Source organism: Equus quagga, chromosome 5 (genome assembly GCF_021613505.1).
Source record: "Equus quagga isolate Etosha38 chromosome 5, UCLA_HA_Equagga_1.0, whole genome shotgun sequence".
NCBI classification, from domain to species: Eukaryota; Metazoa; Chordata; class Mammalia; order Perissodactyla; family Equidae; genus Equus; species Equus quagga.
In genome coordinates this window covers 58,807,615-58,830,674 of record NC_060271.1, presented here as the reverse complement: position 1 = coordinate 58,830,674, position 23,060 = coordinate 58,807,615, and the positions used below count along the sequence as shown (strand labels likewise).

Here is a 23,060-nt window from a genome sequence, read left to right as displayed (position 1 = left end):
CAGCAACAACTTCCGGCGGCCCCGCGGCTGACTACCCGGCCCAAGAGGCCGCGCGCGCGGCGGAAGTGGGCGCACGGGGCGCGTCACTCCCCCCGCGCCGGCTACGTTGCGGGAAGGGAAGTTGGCCGGGCCGCTGCTGGGCTCGCTTGCTGGGCGGAGGCGGCGGGTTAGGCTGGCCCGGGGTGGGGGCCGCAGCGGGGTTCCAGGTGAGGCCTGACGACGGCTCCGTGTGCGCGCCGCCCTGGCTCGCCCGCTGCCGTTTCCTCCGGCGACTCGCGGTCCCACGTCACTGGGCCCTGGAGTGACCATGTCCGGGGCCTGCTGCTCGGCCTGCCGTAGGGTTGCCAGATGAAATCAAGGATGCCCGGTTACAGTTGAATTTCAGATAAACAACGACTAGTGTGTCAGTGAGAGTATGGCCCATGCAGTGTTTCTGACATGCTCAGACTGAAAGTTACTCTTGTATCTGAGATTCAAACGTAACCGGGCGTCCTTTGTTTTTATTTGCTAAATCTGGCAACCCTCCCCGCGGCCCCGGGCTGGCGGGGAGCAGCTGGGCCCGGCGAGGCGCTTGCTGGCGTCCCGGAGGCCTGGGCAGTGGAACCGGAGGCCGGGCTGGGCCGCCGGGGCAGGGGGGCCGGGCGGTGACCTGCGCTCGCTTGGCTTCCGACTGGTTCGGCGGCACTCCCCCGCTGTCCTTCCCACTGCTGGACTATTCGGGGAGTAAAACGCTGTGGATTTGAAATTTGCTTTGTTTTTAATATCACATTCTAGTAAACGAGTTGCTTGCTGGTCACGCGCTGATGGACCTGTAGCAATAGGCCATTTATTTTACCTCGTCGGTAGCATTGTTTCTAATTGGCTTAAACAGAGGCTTCCCCTTAAAGGCTTGATGGTTCAGAGCACGGAATTTTGAGTCAGGGTGCCTGAGTTTGAGTTTTGACTCCATCACTGTGTGCGCAAGAGGGGCTTTCTTCACCTCCCGGGGCCTCTGTTCCCTTCCTCCCTCTCCAACAGTAGCTACCTGGGAGGGCTGTCTGAGGACTGAGGGAGGTGAAGCGTGAATGTGTGATGATGGCTCAGAAGGGCGTGGGGCTGTCCTTGCCGGAAGTGCAGCTGGCAGTTCTCCAGCCCCCGGAACAAGCCTTAGAAACATCTCCATTCGCGTTTGACCCCTGGCTTTTCTCAAGTATTGGGGCAGAAATGTGAAGTGACCTCCCTCCTAAGTAACTCAGAAGCAGGGTAGTAGCAGCGATCGGTTTCTTCAGACTACTTGTAAGAGAAGTTTTTTCTTCTATCTAGGAAGATGTTACCGAGTACTTCAGTGAATTCCCCAGCGCATGGGAACGGAGCGCTGAGTTCCCGGGATGCAGCAAGACACACAGCTGGGGCGAAGCGCTACAAATACCTGAGAAGGCTTTTTCGCTTTCGGCAGATGGACTTTGAGTTCGCTGCCTGGCAGATGCTCTACCTGTTCACGTCCCCACAGAGGGTTTATAGAAACTTTCATTATCGAAAGCAGACAAAGGATCAGTGGGCCAGAGATGACCCTGCTTTCCTGGTCCTGTTAAGTATCTGGCTCTGTGGTAAGTGTTAGTTTATCTGCGATAGAGTTGAAGAACAAATTGAGTGTTTCAGGTTGGACTTGTTATTAGGAGACTTTCCTGATAAACATATCATGGGTCAGAATTTGGGGATATTTGAAGCTATGTCTTCTTTTCTGAAGCCTCAGAAATCTTCTGACAGGAAAGAAGATTGTATTGTTTCTGGTTCTAAATATCCTAAGCAGACACCAGAGTAAACTGTTACCTCGGGACTTTGAAAAGCAGAGGACAGAGTTACTCTTTTGTTGTCCTTTTTTTTTATCTGTGGTGAGGAAGATTGGCCCTGAGCTAACATCTCTGCTGGTCTTCCTCTATTTTATGTGGGATGCCACCACAGCATAGCCTGATGAGCGGTGCTAGGTCTGCACCCAGGATCCAAACCTGCAAACCCCAGGCTCCTGAAGCAGGGCGCGTGAACCCAACCACTACACCACCATGCTGGGCCCAATCGCTCTGTCTTTTAAGTACTATGATAAATAAATCAATACCCAAATGCAAACCTACTGTGAAAAGGAATATCACGATTAGAAACTGCGTGTCACAATCAGGCAAATCCAGAGTGAGGGTTGTAGAAGTACTGACATGAACTTGAGAAACTACTTGGTTTCTCCACTAGTGTAGTGAAAGGGTCCTAACCACCTTTAAGGTGTTAAAGTGTGTCAGATTTTTTTCATGATTAACCCGACTTAAAAAAATGTTAATGCTTTTTCAGGCTAGTGGTGTTCTGAATGCTGGGGCTGCCCCGGTGACCCACAGAGAGACAGGGGCCTCGTCAGTAAACCTCAGATATCCTGGTGGCCATTTTGTGTTCCAAGGTGGTCTGCATTTTTTTTTTCTTTTTGGTGGGAAAGATTTGCCCTGAGCTAACATCTGTTGCCAGTCTTCTTTTTTTCCTCTCCAAAGCCCCAGGGCATAGTTGTATATTCTAGTTGTACGTCCTTCTAGTTCTTCTATGTGAGCCTCCACCACAGGATGGCTACTGACAGATGAGAGGTGTGGTTCTGCACCCGGGAACTCAACCCAGGCTGCTGAAGCAGAGCATGCTGAACTTGAACCACCAGGCCATCAGGGCTGGCTCTACGTTTCTTAATCAGTTACACAGAACACATCTTTGGGGTTTGGTTTACATGTCTGTGTCCCCCACTAGACTGTGGGCATCTGGAGGGCAGGGGCTGTGCCCCATATCCCCAGAACCCGGCAAAGTGCCTGAGTGAATCTCATAAATCTTTTTCAGTGTCCACTATAGGATTTGGCTTTGTGCTGGACATGGGCTTCTTTGAAACAATCAAGCTGCTTCTTTGGGTTGTATTCATAGATTGTGTAGGCGTGGGTCTTCTCATATCAACTTTAATGTGGTAAGTACCATAATGTGGTTTTTCAGATGCTGCTTTGAGCCTTCATTTGCTTGCTTCAGAAGTATAGTAGCTGATGGAAAGTGAAACAAGATAAATGAATGAAAACATGGGTTTTGACTGCCAAGATTATTATAACTTGTCCTGCTGTGTTGATGCTTGTATCAGAAAGTACTCTAAAGGATGGTCTGGATTGTCAAAGTGCAGCAAATAAGTAAATTGAAGTAATGACTATATCATAATAATAAAATCCCTGATTTTGCAGAAATATTATGCAGTTAGCCAATTCTGCTTCTGTTGTCTGGATCATGACATACTTTGCTGCTGCGTTTGTCAGTGGGTCACTTTTAGGTATGTAAAATCTAGGGGGTTATTTCGTGGAATCTTTGAATCTTTGGCTTTTAATGAAGTACCCTTGAAAAAGGATTTTTTTTTTGTTAAACTTTTGGTGCCTTCCTGCTGAGACACACACACACACACGCAGAGGTTTTACTGGAAGAGTTCTCAGCGGGACTTTGTCTGGGTTTGCTTTAACAACAGTGGTGTACTGAATACAAAGCTCATGTTTGTTTTTCAGTTTCTCGCAGGAACAGTGCTCCTGTGTGGTTGGCGTGCTGGGTGAGGGAATGGATGTGGGGAGTGAGCTCAGTCGGGAGCCCGTGCTTGAGTCGTTTGGTGGTCATTATATATCAGAGAAAACACTATGGAGCATTTTAATCACAGAGAGGCCTGGGTTTGGGTGCCAATTCTGTGGAATTCTCAGTCCCAGTCTCCTCCTTTGTAAAATGGAGTTAATTATCTATTTTGTAAGGTTTTTGAGCAGATTGTGCTATGAAAAGCACCTGGCAAATAGTAAGTCCTCAATAAATGGTAGCTATTAATATTTTAAACAAAATTCTGAGACTGTAACCTCTGATAATACCATTTTATTTTCTTTTATGACTTCTGACTAGTACACTTACAGGTTTTGTATGTGCTAAGTAGTCAATAAATGCTATGCATCATTAATCTAAAATTCTGAAATCTGACCTAAAAATAATACTGCTAACTAATGTCACATATTTGTTATCAAAATATCCATGGAAAACATGGTATATGAAAAAATGTTGATAGATAACGTTTTCAGAGGAATAGTTTAGTTTGTATCAAGCTTTCTGCCATAAACGCTTTGACTGTGGAGAGCCACAGAAACCAAGTCATGCTAGGGTTTAGTAACTTTAGTATGAGTCTGTATCGTAGTTTGACTTAAGTAGAGAAGGACTCAGCGTATTTTTGAGAACGTGCATTGTGTTATGAATTGTGTGAGGACCTAGGAATAGAAATCACGACACACAGTTCTGGTCATCGCAGGGGCACCACAGGAACAACGTGAGGAGGTGTTCAGGGAGATGGGGTGTTTGATTCCTGGCACCAAGGGCGAGGGCACAGAAGTGCAGAACAGCCTGCTAGGTCTGGGAGTGCAGGGTGGCACTGAGTGGCTGGGAAAGAGATGTGGCTAGAGAAATTGGCCTTAAATGCAATTCAGAAAAAAGAATTGGGCTTTATCTCAGGCTGCATTCGTGGGGTGGGGGAGAGTTAGCCAGCTTAGAGGCTTTGAAGTAAGGAAATAGTGTAAAATTCACTTTAGGAAAAGTCTTTTCTATGGCAGTGGAGGAGGAGAAGCTGGAGAAGAGCGGCAAGGCTGGATACCATTGTGGTGGTCTGTGCAAGAGTAGAGAAGGCCCAGGCTGGCGTGGTGATCGTAGGAAGAGAGAGGAGGGAGAGAGATTAGAAGCTGTCTGTGATGACAGGATGTGACGAGGATAGGGACGAGGAGGAGGCCGAGGCCTCCTTTGGGATGGCCTGAAGGTTTTAGCTTAGGAGTAAGTGGCAGGTGCCGATGAAGCACTCAGTGTCAGACATGTTGAGTCCAGGTGGCTTGTTGAATATTTAGGGGAAGTAATGGTTCAGTAGACATTGGGGTAGATGACAGTGAATCTGCAGCAGTCTGGGCCAAGACGACTACATGCCTGGCATCATTACTATGGAGGTCGGAGGTGAAAACCGCAGTTGTCTCGAACTCCCTCAGAAGAATGTCTCTGTTCTAGAGGCAAGACTCTGACTAAGGACAGAAGCCTGGAAAGTGGCTGTTTAAGCAAAGGGAGCCGCAGGAGGAGGACCACAGAATGAGAACTCTTGGGTAGTGAGCTAGATGCTTACTCCACTTCTGGTTTTTTGGTTAGTTTTTAATTGAAGTATAATTGGCATACAGTATTTCCTATTAGTTTCAGATGTACATCATAGTGATTTGATATTTATATACATTACAAAATGATCACCACAACAAGTCTAGTTACCATCTGTTACCATACAAAGTTATTATAATGTTATTGACCACGTTCCCTATGCTGTACATTACAGGCATACCTCAGAGATATCATGGGTTTAGTTCCAGACCAACGCAGTAAAGCGAGTATTGCAGTAAAGTAGTCACACGGATTTTTTTGGTTTCCCAGTGCATAAAAAAGTTATGTTTACACTATACTGTAGCCTGTTAAGTGTGCAATAGCATTATGTCTAAAAAGCAATGTAAGTACCTTAATTAAAAAATAATTTATTCCTGAAAAATGCTAACCATCATCTTAGCCTTCAGTGAGTCATAATATTTTTGATGGTGGAAAGTCTTGTAAAAAATGCAATATCTGCAAAGTGCAATAAAGTGAAGTGCAATAAAATGAGGTATGCCTGTATCCCCCAGCCTTATTTTATAACTGGAAATTTGTACTTTCAATCGCCTTCACTTATTTCACCTGCTCTCTAACCCCTCACCACCTTGGTAACCACCAGTTTGTTTCCTGTATTTATGAGTCTGTTTCTGTTTTGTTTAGTTTCTTCATTTGTTTTGTTTTTTAGATTCACATATAAGTGAAATCATCTGATATTTGTTTTTCTCTGACTTACTTCACTTAGCATAATACCCTCCAGGTCCATCCATGTTGTCACAAATGGCAAAATTTCATTCTTTTTTATGACTGAGTAATATTCCATGGTATATACATCTTTTTTATCCATTCATCCATTGATAGATGCTTAGGTTGCCTCCATATCTTGGCTATTGTAAATAATGCTGTGGTGAACATAGCAGGAATATCTCTCTTCGAATTAGAGGGATGGCTTTCAGTTTTTCCCTGTGAGTCTGATGTTGGCTGTGGGTTTGTCATATATGGCCTTTATTATATTGAGATACTGTCCTTCTATACCCATTGTATTGAGAGTTTTTATCATAAATGGAGATTAGATCTTGTCAAATGCTTTCTCTGCATCTATTCAGATGATCATGTGGTTTTTATTCCTCATTTTGTTAATGTGGTGTATCACATTGATTGATTTGCAGATGTTGAACCATCCCTGTGTCCCTGGTGTAAATCCCACTTGATCATGGTGTATGATCCTTTTAATGTATTGTTGTATTAAGTTTGCCAATATTTTGTTGAGGATTTTTGCATCTGTGTTCATCAGCGATATTGGCTTGTAATTTTCCTTCTTTGTGTTGTCCTTCTCTGGCTTTGGGATCAGGGTGATGTTGGCCTCATAAAATGTGTTAGGAAGTGTTCCATCTTCTTCAATTTTTTGGAATAGTTTGAGAAGGATAGGTACTAAATCTTTTTTGAATGTTTGCTAGAATTCTCCTGAGAAGCCATCTGGTCCTGGACTTTTATTTTTTGGGAGATTTTTGATAACTGTTTCAATCTCTTTACGTGTGATTGGTTTAGTGAGATTCTCTATTTCTTCTTGATTCAGTTTTGGGAGGTTGTATGAGTCTAAGAATTTATCCACTTCTTCTAGATTGTCCAATTTGTTGGCATGTAGCTTTTCATACTATTATAATCCTTTGTATTTCTGTGGTATCTGTTGTAATTTCTCCTTTTTCATTTCTAATTTTATGTATTTGAGCCTTCTCTCTTTTTTCTTAGTGAATCTGCCTAAGGGTTTGTCAATTTTATTTATATTCTCAAAGAATCAGCTCTTAGTTACCTCGATCTTTTCTACTGTTTTTTTGGTGTCAATTTCATTTACTTCTGCTCTAATTTTTATTATTCCTCTCCTTCTGCTGACTTTGGGCTTTGTTTGTTCTTCTTTTTCTAGTTCTGTTAGGTGTAGTTTAAGATTGCTTATTTGAGATTTTTCTTTTTTGTTAAGGTGGGCCTGTATTGCTATGAATTTCCCTCTTAGGGCTGCTTTTGCTTCAACCCATGTGAGTTGGTATGGTTATTTTTCATTTGTCTCCAGATATTTTTTTATTTCTCCTTTAATTTCTTCACTGATCCATTGACTGTTCAGTAGCATGTTTAGTCTCCATGTGTTTGTTGCTTTCCCAGCTTTTTTCTTATAGTTGATTTCTAGTTTCATAATCTTATGGTCAGAAAAGATGCTTGATCTGATTTCAGTCTTCTTAAATTTATTGAGGCTTGTGTTGTTTCCCAGCATATGGTCTATCTTTGAGAATGTTCTAGGTGCACTGGAGAAGAATGTGTATTCTGCTGTTTTTGGATGGAATGTTCTATATATTTCTTTTAAGTCCATCTGGTTTAGTTTTTTGTTTAGTTCCACTATTTCCTTGTGGACTTTTTGTCTGGATGATCTATCCATTGATGTGAGTGGGGTGTTGAAGTCCCCTACTATTATAGTGTTGTTGTTAATTTCTCCTTTTAGGTTTGTTAATAGTTGCTTTATGCACTTTGGTGTTCCTGTGTTAGGTGCATATATATTTATAAGGGTTATGTCCTCTTGGTGGAGTGTCCCTTTTATCATTATAAACTGCCCCTCTTTGTCTCTCATTGCCTTTTTTATCTTGAAGTCTACTTTGTCTGATATAAGTATGGCAACACCTGCTTTCTTTTGTTTGTCATTGGCTTGGAGAATCGTCTTACATCCCTTCACTCTGGGCCTGTGTTTGTCTTTAGAGCTGAGATGTGTTTCCTGGAGGCAGCATATTGTTGGGACTTGTTTTGTAATCCATCCAGCTACTCTGAGTCTTTTGATTGGAGGATTCAATCCATTTACATTTAGAGTAATTAGTGATGTATGAGGGCTTAATGCTGCCATTTTATCACTTGTTTTCCAGTTGTTCTGTATTTCCCTCATTTCTCATCCCCTTTACTTTGGACTGCCAGTTCTGTTTGGTGGCTCTCTATGATGGCTTTTTCAGTTTCCTCTTTATCATTTGTGTCTCTGTTCTGATTTTTTCTTTAGTGGTTACCATGAGGTTTGTATAAAACATCTCATAGATGAGATAGTCCATATTCTGATAGCCTTTTATTTTCTTAGTCTAAGCAGGTTCCATACCTATCCTCTTCCCCATCTAAGTTATTGTTATCACAACTAGTTCCGTTTTGTATTGTGAGTTTGTGGTTGAAATGAAGTGATTATATTTATTCTTGATGTCTTCCTTTCCTTTATCTTTAATGTTATAATTGTTTGCTAATCTGTTCTCATAGAGAGTTGCAATTTTCTGATTTTGACCACCTACTTATTTCCTTGCTCAAGACTTGTAAACCCTTCCTTTTTTTTTCAGATATGAAGGCCTTCTTGGTCATGTCTTATGGGGGTCGGTGGGGGTGATGGTCTTGTGGCAGTGAACTCCCTTAGCATTTTTCTATCTGGGAAAGTTTTTATTTCTCCATCATAGCTGAAGGATATTTTCGCTGGATAGAGTATTCTTGGCTGAAGGTTTTTGTCTTTCAGAATTTTGAATATATCTCTCCTAGCCTTTAAGGTTTCTGCTGAGAAATCTGCTGAAAGCCTAAATAGGGGTTTCTTTGTAGATTATTTTCTTCTGCCTTGCTGCCCTTAATATTTTTCTTTGCCATACACTTTCGCCAGTTTTACTGATATATGCCTTGTTCTTTGTACATTGATGTAGTTAGGAGTTCTATTAGCTTCTTTTACTTGTAATTCCAGTTCCTTCCCCAGGTTTGGGAAGTTCTCAGCTATTGTTTCTTTGAACAAGCCCTCTGCTCCTTTCTCTCTTCCTTCTCCCTCTGGAATACCTCTAATCCTTATGTTGCATTTCCTAATTGAGTCGGATATTTCTTGGAGAATTTCTTCATTTCTTTTTAGTCTTAGTTCTCTCTTCCTCTATCTGAAGCATTTCTATATTTTTCTCCTCTAAATTGCTAATTCTGTCCTCCAGAATATCAGCTCTGTTATTTAAGGACTCCAGATTTTTCTTTTTTCTCATTCATTGTGTTTTTCATCTCCAACATTTCTGATTGTTTGTTTGTAGTTTCAATCTCTTTTGTGAAGAATTCCCTCTGTTCATTCCTTTTCTCCCTGATTTCATTGAACTGTCTTTCTGAATTCTCTTGTAACTCATTGAGGTTTTTTCTTTTAGAGATTGGCAATTGAGCTAAGATCTGTTGCCAATCTTCTTTTTTCCCCTTTCTTCTTTTTCTTCTCCTCAAAGCCCCCCAGTACATAGCTGTATATTCTACTTGTAGGTCCTTCTGGTTGTGCTATGTGAGACACCACATCAGCATGGCTTGATGAGTGGTGCCATGTCTAGTATCCGAACCAGTGAAATCCTGGGCTGCTGAAGTGGAGCAGGCAAACTTAACCACTCAGCCACAGGGCCAGCCCCTCGTTGAGTTTTTTTATGGTAGCTGTTTTGAATTCTCTGTCATTTAGGTTGTACATTTCTGTGCCTTCAGGATTGATTTCTGGGTGTTTGTTTTTTCCTCCTGGTCTGGAGTATTAATATACTTCCTCATAGTGTTTGATGGAGTGGATTTGTGCCTTTCCCTAGTGATAGTACCTGGTTGCAGATTCCACCTGCCACCACTAAGGGGGTGGAGGCAGAAGCTGTGAATTCTGTGCCCACTGTGATCCCAGTCAGCTGTGCCTGTCTGAGCCTGGGCTACTCCTTGGGACTGGAGCAGCCCTGTGGGCTTTCCCACTGAATGGGAGAGCAATCATGTGTGGAGTCATGGCTGCTGCCACCTGTTCCCACAGTCCTGTCAAGATGCGCTCCTCCCTTTGGGGCTGCAGCAGTACTATGGGCATTCATGGCAGCCAGGAACTCGTTCACCTGGGTGTGCAGATCTGCCACCGTCTCCCCCTAGGTTGCACTGGCCATTGTGCTTGGTGGGCAGGGTCTCCCCATTGAGTCTGAGCATGGGCTGCTCCCCAGGGGCCATGGTGGCACTGCAGGCTCTCCCACCAGACGGGAAACCAATCCCCTGGGGGCTCAGGGCTGCTGTCACCTGTTCCTGCAGTCATGCAGAGGTGTGCTCCCACCCTTGGGGCTGCACCTGTGCTATGGGTGCTTCAGCCAGGAGAGCAATCACACAAGGGCACAGGGCTGCCGGGGGCACTGTAGAGTGCTTACCAATCTCCACCTCCTCCCTGGCAGTAGTCCATCCACCTTCAGATGTATAGCCACATGGGTCTCTCAGGAGTCCTGTTGTGCTGTTTGGGTATCCTCTGTTGATGCATGAATGTCCATTTAGTTGCAGTTCAAAGGGGAAGAGATAAAGGGAACAACCCACTCCGCCATGTTGCTGATGTCACCTCATCTCTTAAATTTAGTATTCTCATTTTCTTCAGATAAATACCCAGAAGTGGAATTGCTAGGTCACATGGTAGTTCTATTTTTAATTTTTTGAGTAATTTCCATACGGTTTTCCATTGTGGCTGCACCAGTTTACATTCCCACCAACAGTGTATGAGGGTTCCCTTTTCTCCACATCCTCTCCAACACTTATTTTTTGTCTTTTTTTTTATTAAGATTGGCACCTGCACTAACATCTGTTGCTGATCTTTCTTTTTTCTCCCCAAACCTCCCCAGTACATAGTTGTATATTCTAGTTGTGAGTGCCTATATCTAGTTGTGAGTTGTATGTTCTAGTTGTGGTTGTGCTATATATGGAATGCCGCCTCAACATGACCTGATGAGCAGTGCCATGTCTGAGGCCAGGATCCCAACTGGCAAAACCCTGGGCTGCTGAAGTGGAGCGCGAAAACTTAACCACTCAGCCATGGGGCCAACCCCTGTCTTCTTGATAATAGCCATTCTGATAGGTTGGAGGTGGTATCTCATTGTGATTGATTTGCATTTCCCTGATGATTAGTGATATTAAGCATCTTTTAATGTGCCTGTTGCCTATCTGTATGTCTTCTTTAGAAAAATATCTAAGTCCTCTGCCCCTTGTTTAATCAGGTTGTTTGGTTTTTTGATAGGAAGTTGTGTAAGTTTTTTTAAGTATTTTGGAAATTAACCGCTTGTTGAATGTATGATTTGCAAGTATCTTTTCCCATTCAGTAGATTGCCTTTTCATTTTCTTGATAGTTTCCTTTGCTGTGCAAAAGATTTTTAGTTTGATGTACTCCCATTTGTTTATTTTTGCTTTTGTTGCCCTTGCCTGAGGAGACTGGTCCAGAAAAATAATGCTAGGAGTAATATGAAAGAGCTTACTGCCCTGTTTTCTTCTAGGAGTTTTATGGTATCAGATCTTACATTCAAGTCTTTAATACATTTTGAATTTATGTAAGATAGTAGTCCAGTTTCATTTTTTTGCATGTAACTGTCCAGTTTTCCCAACACCGTTTGTTGAAGAGATTGTCTTTTCCCCATTGTACGTTCTTGCCTTCTTTGTCATGGATTAATTGACCATATATGCATGGGTTTATTTCTAGGCTCTCTATTCCACTTATCTATGTGTCTGTTTTTGTGCCAGTACCATACTGTTTTCATTACTAAGCTTTGTTGTATAGTTTGAAACCAGGGAGCATGATAACCCCAACTTTGTTCTTCTTTCCTAAGATTGCTTTGGATATTCAGGGTCTGTTGTGGTCCCATACAAATTTTAGGATCTTATGTTCTAGTTCTGTAAAGAATGCCATTGGTATTTTGGTGGGGATTGCCTTGAATCTGTAGGTTGCTTTGGGTGGCATTGACATTTTAACAATATTAATTCTTCCAATCCATGAGCATGATATATCTTCCCATTTATTTGTGTCTTCTTCAGTTTATTTCATCGGTGTCTTATAGTTTTCAGAGTGTGGGTCTTTCACCTCCTTGGTTAAATTTATTCCTAGGTATTTTATTCTTTTTGATGCAATTGTAAATGGGATTTTTTCATAATTTCTCTTTCTGATAGTTTGTTATTAGTGTATAGAACCACTGCCAATTTCTGCATATTAATTTTACAGTTGTATCCTGCAACTTTATTGAATTTGTTTACTAGTTCTAATAGTTTTTTGGTGGAGTCTTTAGAGTTTTCTCTATGTAATGTCATGTCATCTGCAAATAGTGACAGTTTTACTTCTTTCTTTCCAATTTGGATCCTTTTCTTTCTTTTTCTTGTTTAATTGCTCTGGCTAGGACTTCCAATACTATGTTGAATATATATGGCAAGAGTAGACATTTCTCTCTTGTTCCTGATCTTTGAGGAAATGCCTTAAGCTTTTCACCATTGAGTATGACGTTAGCTGTGGGTTTGTTATATATGGCCTTTATTATGTTGAGGTACATTCCTTCTGTACCCACTTTGTTGAGAGTGTTTATCGTAAATGGATGTTGAATTTTTTCAAATGCTTTTCCTGTGTCTATTGAGATGATCATTTGATTTTTATCCTTTTTGTTAATGTGCTGTATCACGTTAATTGATTTGTGGATGTTGAACCATGCTTACATCCCTGGATAAATCCCACTTGATCATGGTGTATCATCCTTTTAATATATTGTTGAATTCAGCTTGCTTATATCTTGTTGAGGATTTTTGCATCTATGTTCATCAGGGATATTGGCCTATAATTTTCTTTTTTTGTGGTGCATTTGTCTGGTTTGGGTATCAGGGTAATGCTGGCCTTGTAAAATGAGTTTATATGCACTCCGTCCTCTTTAATTTTTTGGAATAAGTTGAGGAGGATAGGTATTAACTCTTCTTTAAATGTTTGGTAGAATTCACCTGTGGAACCTTCTGGTCCTGAACTTCTGTTTCTTGGGAGTTAAGTTTTTGTTTTTTAGCTGAGGAAGATTTTCCCTGAAGTAACATCTGTTGCCAGTCTTTCTTTTTTTGTTTGTGAGCTACCGCCACAGCATGCCCACTGAGGAGTGGTATAGGCCCACACCCAGGAACTCAACCCAGACCACCAAAGCAGAGTGCGTCAAACTTAACCACTTGGCCACCTGAGTTGGCCCTTGTTTTGGAGGAATTTTTAAATTACTGATTCAATTTCGTTCCTTTAATCAGTCTATTCAGAATTTTCATTTCTTCATGATTTAGTCTTGGCATGTTGTTTGTTTCTAGGAATTTATTCATTTCTTCTGGGTTTTCCAATTTGTTGGCGTATAATTGTTCATAGTAGTCTCTTATGGTCTTTCGTATTTTTGTGGTGTCAGTTGTAACTTCTCCTGTTTCATTTCTGGTTTTATTTATTTGGCTGCTCTTTTTTTCTTGATGAATCTGGCTAAAGGTGTATTGATTTTATTTATCTTTTCAAGGAACCATCTTTTAGTTTCATGATCTTTTCTATTGTTGTCTTAGTCTCTATTTCATTTATTTCCACTCTGATCTTTATTATTTCCTTTTTTCTATTAACTTAGGACTTTGTTATTCTTTTTCCAGTTCCTTTAGGTGTAAAGTTAGATTACTTGGGATTTTTTTCTTGTTTTTGAGGTAAGCCTGTATTGCTATGGACTTCCCTCTTAGAACTGCTTTTGCTATGTCCCAAAGATTTTGGAATGTTGTGTTTCCATTTGTCTCAAGGTGTTTTTTCATTTCCTCTTTGATCTCTTCATTGACTTGTTTAGTAGCATGTTGTTTGATCTTTGCATGTTTGTGTTTTTTTCCAGTTTTCTTCTTGTAATTGATTTCTAGTTTCATACTGTTGTGGTTGGAAAGATACTTGATATGATTTCAGTCTTCTTAAATTTATTGACTTATTTTGTGGCCTAACGTGGTCTGTCCTTGAGAATGTTCTATGTGCACTTGAAAAGAATGTGTATTCTGCCATTTTGGAATGAAATGTTCTGTATATATCTATTAAGTCCATCTGGTCTAATGCGTCATGTAAGGCCAATGTTTCCTATTGATTTTCTGTCTGAATGATCTATCCGTTGATGTAAGTGAGCTGTTAAGTCCCCTACTATTACTGTATTACTGTCAGTTTCTCCCTTTATGTCTGTTAATATTTGCTTTGTATATTTAGGTGCACCTATGTTGGATGTATAAATACTTATGAATGTTATATCCTCTTCTTTTATTGACCCCTTTATCATTATGTAATGCCCTTCTTTGTCTTTTGTTACAGTCTTTTTAAGTCTATTTTGTGTGACGTGCATATTGCTACCCCATCTTGCTTTTCATTTTTATTTGCATGGAATTTCTTTTTCCATCCCTTCACTTTCAGTCTTTGTGTGTCTTTAGACCTGAAGTGAGTCTCTCGTAGGCAACATATAGATGGGTCTTGTTTTTAAAAATCCATTCAGCCTCTCTGTGTCTTTTGATTGGAGCGTTTAGTCTCTTTATATTTCACGTATTTATTTATAGGTATGTACTAATTGCCATTTTGTTAGTTGTTTTCTGGTTGTTTTTGTAGTTTTCCTCTGTTCTTCTTGTCTTTTGGTCTCTTCCCTTATGGTTTGATGGTCTTCTTTAGCATTATGTTTGGATTCCTTTCTCTTAATTTTTTGTGTGTTTATTATAGATTTTTGGTTTATGGTTACCATGGGTTCATATATATCAACCTACACACATACATACATGTGTATATATATAGCAGTCTGTTTTAAGGAGATAATCACTGAAGTTCGAACTCATTCTAAAATCACTACGTTTACGCCCCTCCCCATGTTTTATGTTTTTGACATATTTTACATTTTTTTATCTTGTGTATCCTTAACTGCTTATTGTAGTTATAGGTAATTTTACTACTTTTGTCTTTTAACCTTCATACTAGCTTTTTAAGTGGTTTATCCACTGCTTTTACTAAATATTTCTTTCTTTAATATGTTTTCTCGTTTCTACTTATGGCTTTTTTTTCCTGCTTAAAGACAACCCTTTAACATTTCTTGTAAGACTTGTTTAGTGGTGATGAATTCTTTTAGTTTTTGCTTGTCTGGGAAGCTCTTTCTCTCTCCTTCAATTCTGAATGATAACCTTGCCAGGTCAAGTATTCTTGGTTGTAAGTTTTTTCCTTTCATCACCTTAAATATATCATGCCACACCCTTCCAGCTTGCAAAGTTTGTGCTAAAAAATCAGCTGACAGTCTTACAATGGTTCCCTGGTATGTGACTTCCTGTTTTTTTCTTGCTGCCTTTAAGATTGTCTCCTTCTCTTTAACTTTTGCCATTTTAATTGTAATATGTCTCGGTGTGGGTCTCTTTGAGTTCATCTTGTTTGGGACTTTCTGTGCTTTCTGGACCTGAACGTCTGTTTCCTTTCCCAGACTGGGGAAGTTTTCAGCCACTATTTCTTCAAGTAAGTTTCCTGCTGCTTTCTCTCGTCTCCTTCTGGAAGACCGATAATGTGGATGTTAGTATGCTTGATGTTGTCCCAGAGGCTCCTTAAACTATTTTCATTTTTCAGAATTCTTTTTTTTTTTGCTGTTCTCTTTGGGAGATTTCCATTATTCTGTCTTCTAGATCACTGATCTGTTCTTCTGTATCATCTAATCTGATGTTGATTCCCTTTAGTGTATATTTCATTTCAGTCACTGTATTCTTGAGCTCTGATTGGTTCTTTCTTATAATTTCTAACTCTTTGTTGAAGTTCTCATTGTGCTCCTCCACCACATCCAGGCCATCATGGTGAGAGAGCTGGAGCTGACGTAGACACAGGCTGGGGGTGTCCTGGGGTGCTTCATGCCGGGGCCACCCTGACGGGATGGCAGGAGCTAGAGTGGGCACAGGCCAGAGGTCCTGGGGTGTGCTGTGCCAGGGCCACCTTGTCGAGACAGCTGGAGCTGGAGTGTGTCTGGGCTTGTGTGTATGGTGGGGGGAGTGTCCCAGGAGGGTGCCACACTGTGGCTACCCTTATTCTATTCATTTTAATGGCACACGTTCTTGGCTAAAATGGAAGATGTTTTGGTAAGTTCCAGTTTGTTCAAGCAAAGCTTTATTATTTTGACATTTTCAGATACTGAGTACAGGACTGTTTTATTAGTACTATACCATGCTCTTCCTCGTTTATTTTTTCTATTTTTATTTCCACCATAGGCATAGCATTTTCTTAAGTGTATCCTTGAAATCATACATATAAGGGTCCATTGAACTCCCACAGCTGTGTCTATAATATAAATGACCCTTTTTGTTCTTTTCCTTTGAAGATCAATTTTCCTATTACCTGCATATTTTACTTTTCATTCATTCATCGTTAACTCAATGAACAGGCCATGCTGTGTAACAGTGACATGGGCTTGAATAATTGTTCTCATGGTAGATATGTCACTGCCATTCTTTACTGGTTCCTCCTGATTCCCTGACCTCTAATAGGGGCGTGACCCAGGTCTTAGGCCCTGAACATATCCTCTCTCTACGTTCTTTCATCGGGTGATTTCATTCAGGTCCAGGGATTTTGAGTATCATTTACACACTGATGAGTTTATATCTCCAGTTAGTATCTCTCCTTTAAACTGTAGACTTTATATATACTTCTTTCTCTATACAAATAGGCATCTTCAACATAGGTCCAAATCCAAACTCCTGTGCTCTCCGTCCTGCCCCAAAACTACTTTCTGCAGCCACCCCCACCTCAGTTAATGGCACCTCAGGTTTCCATTTGTTTAAGGCACAAATCTCCCAGTCGTCCTTGACTCTTCTTTTTTTCTCATACTCCACATCCAGTACTTAAATGAATCCTGTTGGCTCTGCCTTCCCACATGTCACCACCTCCACTCCTACCATCCTGGGCATCTCTTACTCACAGTAGCCTCCCAGCTTGCCTCTCCACTTCCACTTTTGTCCCTATAGTCTGTTCTCAGATCGGCTGCCAGAGGAACCCTGTCAAACTAGTAAGTCCAACACTTCTGGGAACTCCACGGTGACTTCTTAGTTCACCAAGAATAAAAGCCAAAGGTCTTAAAATGGCCACAGGCTCTATAAGACCTAGCTTCCTATTTGTTTTCTGATTTTGTTTCTTGCTGCTCTTCTCACTTGTTCCAGACACACTGGTCTCCTCACTCATTCCTCAAACATGCCAGGCCTCCTGCCACCTTCTTTGTACTCTACCACACCTCTCTGTCCATACACAGACTGTCCTCTGCCTAGAATGCTCTGCCCCCGGTAATTCCTATCACTGCCCTTTGGCCTTTACACACGTTACTTTCTTATGACCGTCATATTTAACATTGCTTTTCAACTTTGTATTCTTTTTTCTTTTTTTGGTGAGGAGGACTGGCCCTGAGCCAACATCTGTGCCAGTCTTCCTCTGTTTTGTATGTGGGATGCCTCCAGAGCATGGCTTAACAAGCAGTGTGTAGGTCTGCACCTGGGATCTAACCCATGAACCCCAGGCCCCCAAAGCGCAGTGCATGAACTTAACCACTACACCACTGGGCTGGCCCCTCAACTTTGTATTCTTTATCCTTTTCTGCTTTATTTTTCTTCATAGTACCATCTGACATATATTTATATTATTGTCAGTCTACTCCCACTAGATTGAAGGCACAGATTTTTGTCTGTTTTGTTTACAGCTATATCTCTGGTATCTAGAATAGCGTTTGGTACCTAGAAGGTAGTCAGTAAATATTTATAGAATTAACTTTATTGTATTATGAAAGAAATTTTAACTTTTCTTCAGGTTTATCTCTAACAAGTATTTAGTGAAACGGCAAAGCAGAGACTACGATGTGGAGTGGGGCTATGCCTTCGATGTGCATCTGAATGCTTTTTATCCTCTCCTAGTCATTCTGCATTTTATCCAGCTTTTTTTCATTAACCGTAAGTAACAGTTACTTCCGAAGAGATTATCAAAAAGTCTTCATTGTACGCACTGAAAAGAGATTCATTGTATGCATCTCTTTCACAGATGTTATCCTAACAGACACATTTATTGGATATTTAGTTGGAAATACCTTATGGTTGGTTGCAGTTGGCTATTATATCTATGTAACCTTCCTAGGATACAGTGGTAAGTAATTACTTTTTTTGGTCGACTGAAAACGGTAACAGGGAGGTGAAAAGTTGTAGCACAATTGTAAAACAATTAGCTTCCTTTATTGGAGCGCTTTCAGGTACTGTCCCAAGTATTTTATATGAGTTATCTCATTTAATCTTCACAATTTTTTGATATAGGTTTACTTATTCCCATTTTTCAAATGAGGGGACAGGCCCAGAGAGATTAAGTAATTTGCCAACGGTCACGCAGCTAGAAAGTGGCATGGCTGATATATAACAAATTTTATAATTTCAAGGAACCATGTTAACCCATATTGATTATCTCCAAGTTACTTGCAGGAACTCACCATCAGTTTCCTCTTTTTCTCCCAGGCTCTGGGGTCCTAGGTTACCAGCAGCAGGTTAGAGTGAGGAAAGGGTTGGGCCTCGTGTCTGGCACATAGGTATATGAACTTGAGTATATTTAAAACCCTTGCCTTGTTTTCTGTTTTTATGATCATTGTATGGTTCTGTAGATGATCACAGAAGATCAGGCCAGACTTCTCTTGACCTCAGGGTATGTTTGCAAACTTATTGTTAAAACCTGCTCCCAGTTCATTTTTCTTAATACGAATGGGAAACATATTTACATTACTCTTCATTTATGTTGGGAAATGATCTCCATTAAATAGAGCTAAGTTAAATCTAGAGATCTGATGATGATTTGTGAGCGTTGTGTTGTTTTTAGCCCTTCCTTTCTCGTCACTCTGGGTAGCCAGGACCTCACGGTAAATACAGACCACTCGGACTCAACATAGGACTGGCTCCTCTGGTCAGAGCCCTTGTTCCCACTCCACCTCCTTGCTGCTTTGCCAGGCACCACTGAGCCCCCCTCTAATTATAATACCTCATTTGGGGCATTGGGAGTCCTTTCTCTAGTTCAGGGGAGATGTTTGTGACATGTTATGTTCAGGTTTCTACTGAGTTTTCATGTGTTTTGAGAAAGTTTTAAATTGTGATCAGCACAGCGCACCATTGTGGTTTCTCTGAGTGGACTGTTGATCACCCTCCTGGTAACTCCCTGCAGTTAGAACAGTTTCTTTGCGTACAGCTCGCGTTCAGTTTGGGGACTTGCTGGATGAGAAATATTTAGGTTAGAACGCATGAAGTAAGCAGTGAGCCGGAAAGAAACGTGGCTATCTGGGGACAGATTTTATATTTGATAGTTTTAGTGAGAGATCTCACCCCTCAAGGTGGAGGGATAACACTGGCTACCCTGGGAAATCTCAAATCGCTGAGAGTTGCTTTTTCCTATAATATCCATCTCGGTTGCTACCTGTAGATGGACTCTTAGAGGCTTTTGAAGCAGTCACAGGTTTAAATTCACTGTTTTATTAATATTTGTGATGCTTGTCCCTCGCTCTTAATCTCTTAGTCCTGGATTTGCTTCTCACTCAGCCTTTGTGGTGAAATCATGCCTCTGCTCGGTTTCTTCACAGCTGTGAATGAGGAGGAAGCAACACAGAAGAGTAGCAAGAGTAGGATAGTTCTGGCTGGCTGTCGCATCATCTTACCCAAAATACACATTCCTTTTTGGCCCCACGTGTTGTAGTAAGAGCTGTCTTTCAGAATGTTCGTTTATTAGTCATATTTCCTTCTTTTAAAAATAATTTGGATTTCTTTTCCAGCATTGCCATTTTTGAAAAATACAGTCATTCTTCTCTACCCATTTGCACCTCTCATTCTCCTGTATGGACTGTCACTAGCGCTAGGATGGAACTTCACCCACACGCTGTGCTCCTTCTACAAGTACAGGGTGAAATGAAGAGAAGTGAGAGTATTCCATCGTGACCGTGTCTGCAGTATTGGCGATGATGACGTCTTACGAAACTTGTAAATAAACTATCATTGTAGATATCTTAAAGGTGTAAAGTTTGCAAACTGGAGGAAATATATAGGTTAACACTCTTGTTGAGTACATTCCTTAAAACTAATTAAATGTACATTTCTATAATAAATATTTTTTAAACTAAAGGATGTATTTTATTCATTCTAATATTTGCTCACACAAGAATGACATCAAAAGTACTAAGGGCATGAGGAAAATAAAAAGGTAAGACTTTAATGTGAATTGACTGTTTTTGAAAGTGTCCATCTGGAGAACATGAGAATCATCATAAGCCCCCCCATTACTGACAAGGCACACAGCCTGCCCCCATTTCTAATGGGCTGTCGGTTAAACATCGATACAGGCCACACACTGCTAGTTTAACCTTCAAAAGCCTCCTCAGCCTGTAATGTAACTCAAATAGGCATCACTACAGGCCCTAAAATATCAACAGCATTTTCTATGCAAAAAAACCCCCCCAACAAACAAACTACATGAGACTCAAGAGGCCCGTGGTGGCTCCTCTTATCTTGGGAACTAGATAGTGTACGTAATACATGAAGGAGCACCTGTGTGACATTGACAATCACTGTCTACACAAAGGCTTTTATGTACAGACTTTCCAAAACCCACATAGAAGATCCACTCCTGTTTTCTAACTGAAAATAGTTCAAGAAACCATTGTATCAGTGTTAAAGAAAACTAATAAAAAACTTGCTACTCATTACGTTTTACCTATTTTTATTAGAAGGAATCTTGAATTCAACATGGCTTTTTACACCTTTATTTCAAATACACATGAACGGCTGTGGCACAGAGAAACGGTGATGAAAGGCACAGTGAACGGGACCAGTTAGTAGGTTTCAATTATAGCAGCAAATTTGAAAATAAATAATCTTCCTTTAAAAATCCAACAGGGACCTAAACTATATTACTACGGCTATTACTCATTCAACCAGTGAAGCCATTGTGAGGAAAATATGTACAATACATTTAAGGAGAAAAAACAATCTGGTACAACCTGGAAAAGCAGTTCCTCGGGGAGCTTCTCCAAGGGGTGCTTCCAGAAACATCCCCAAATACAAGACAACCTCTCCAAACAGTGTTGTCGATGAGAAACACTGTAGTTTTTCATTCCATAAAAAAGTGAAACAATTGTTACCTTCCATCAGCTGATTCCTAAATCTTTCTTAGAAGACATTCCTCTCTGGCGAAATGAAAAGTATCGAATCTGCTGGCAGTGCACCTTAGAGTGCTGTCCATACACCTGTAGCAACCGTGTGTCAGGCTCGGAGAGGATGTCTGTGAAAGGCATTTTCCCCTAATTTCAGCAAACAGCACTTCAAATAACAGAATGCTAATCAAACTAAAGAACCAAACCTTTGATTCCAGAGCAGTTTGCTAATTACTAATACCAGGAAACAACTAGGAGCAACTGACACATGAAATAGCCTCCCTAAGGCCCGAGAGTATTAAATAGTCCCCACAACAAACAATCCTTATTTGAGAACAATTTTAGCACCACTGTTCTTGACATTTTTACTGCAAAGTTAACAGTGGGAATGATGCTTGGCACAAAGTGCTTTCCATTAAACACTCAGTTGACTTTCTTGAACAATGACTTCTAACTTTTCAACTTACACACACTCTGGAGTGCCAAGTCTTTCTTGTTGGTGCCTTTGAAAATGATCTAGTTAGTGCCGAAACCGGTGGCGGGAGTGTCTCAGGTAAGGAGAGGAAAGTTTATATAGAGGTATTGGTGATGCCTAACAAATCTTTTTAAAATAATACTGTGGCGGCCGTCTTTACAGCAGTGCATGTTCACATACATTAAAGAAATAAAGCACACCAGTTAGCATGGCATATATGTTAGGATTAATAATTATTAAAAAATTTTACAACTATCAAACAATTTCACACACTATACATACTGCTACATAGCTTGCAAAAGTTTCCTTTTCTATAAAGAAATTGGCTATCTAAGTTCCCTTAGAACACTAAGGTAGGATTATGAATCAAATTTCTGACCTTTTGACAGTCTTAGCCTCATTTTCTTTCCTTCAGCTCTACTTTTCTTACATAAATGCTATGGCAATATAGTAAAAATAAGCACAAAAATTTGGACAAACCAAAATAAAAAGCTTCATGAGCAATTTATGTTTTGGAAGCAGAGAGGTATTTTTGAAAGTCGCAAACTACAAAAATTTGGTTGGCACATAGAGGATCTGATCTGTGCTCAGACAATAAGTTTTGGTTTAGAAAAAATTAAGTCCAATACAGATTATATGATTTCTACATAAAGGCAGACTTCTTTTTTTCTCTTAATATTTCATCTATAAAAAACACTGTTCATTATTCTTAAATAATACACTGACAGGCTCAGAGCAGACTGAATCAGAATAAAGTAATACCTCTTCCAGAAAAAGATCCCATATCCACTGTTGGGATGCTACTCCTACGATCTCATTCTAGCAGTTCCTTTACGAGACACTAATAAGATGCTGCAGGTCTTTGCCAACTGACTTCCAATGAAGACTGTGAGATCTCCGGCAGAGAAATCCCAGATGAGGCCCAGGGATATGATTTGCTAGTGTAACACTTTATTCGTGTGTTTGTTTATCAAGAAATGTCCAACATATGAGAGGGAATCAAGTAGGAAGACTTTTCCTCTTCACCTCTTTTAAATATTGTATTCATTTTCTATTGCTGCATAACAAATCACCACAAATTTAGTAGCTGAAAACAACACCCCTTTATTATCTCACAACTCTGGGGGCCAGAAGTCCAGACAGGCTTGACGGAGTTCTCTGCTTAGGGTCTCACAAGGCTGGAATCAAGGTGTTGTGGGGGCTGGGCTCTTATCTGCTGGAGAGAGAGAACCCACCTGCAAGCTCATTCAGACTGTTGGCTGAATTCGGTTCCTGTGGCTGTGGGACTGGAGTTCCCTTTCCCTTGACTGTCGGCTGAGGCCTCTCTCCACTCCTTAAAGCCATCTGCACTTCTTCTCACGGGGCCTCCTCCATCTTAGACCGGCAGTGGTGCCTTGAGTCCTTCTGCTTTGAGTTACTGACTTCTGCCACCAGCCTGAGAAAATTCTCCTCTCAGGTCCTCACATGATTAGATTAGCAGCCCCCAGATA

At 40.8% G+C, this 23,060-nt stretch overlaps 1 protein-coding gene across 2 annotated transcripts; it reads left to right on the top strand.

Moving 5' to 3' along the window:
• Positions 1-68: 68 nt before the first annotated feature.
• Positions 69-20,067, top strand: UNC50 (unc-50 inner nuclear membrane RNA binding protein). 2 transcript variants are annotated; one of them, XM_046662375.1, is made up of 7 exons: positions 69-206; positions 1,303-1,586; positions 2,839-2,959; positions 17,738-17,877; positions 17,966-18,067; positions 18,570-18,610; positions 19,722-19,871. In XM_046662375.1, the coding sequence occupies exons 2-7, from the start codon at positions 1,307-1,309 to the stop codon at positions 19,734-19,736; spliced, it is 699 nt and encodes a 232-aa protein (XP_046518331.1). In that variant the 5' UTR covers positions 69-206; positions 1,303-1,306; the 3' UTR covers positions 19,737-19,871. The 2 variants fall into 2 exon arrangements, with proteins under 2 accessions (XP_046518331.1, XP_046518330.1); XM_046662374.1 differs by lacking the exon at positions 18,570-18,610 and having other exon boundaries at positions 19,722-20,067.
• Positions 20,068-23,060: the final 2,993 nt, after the last annotated feature.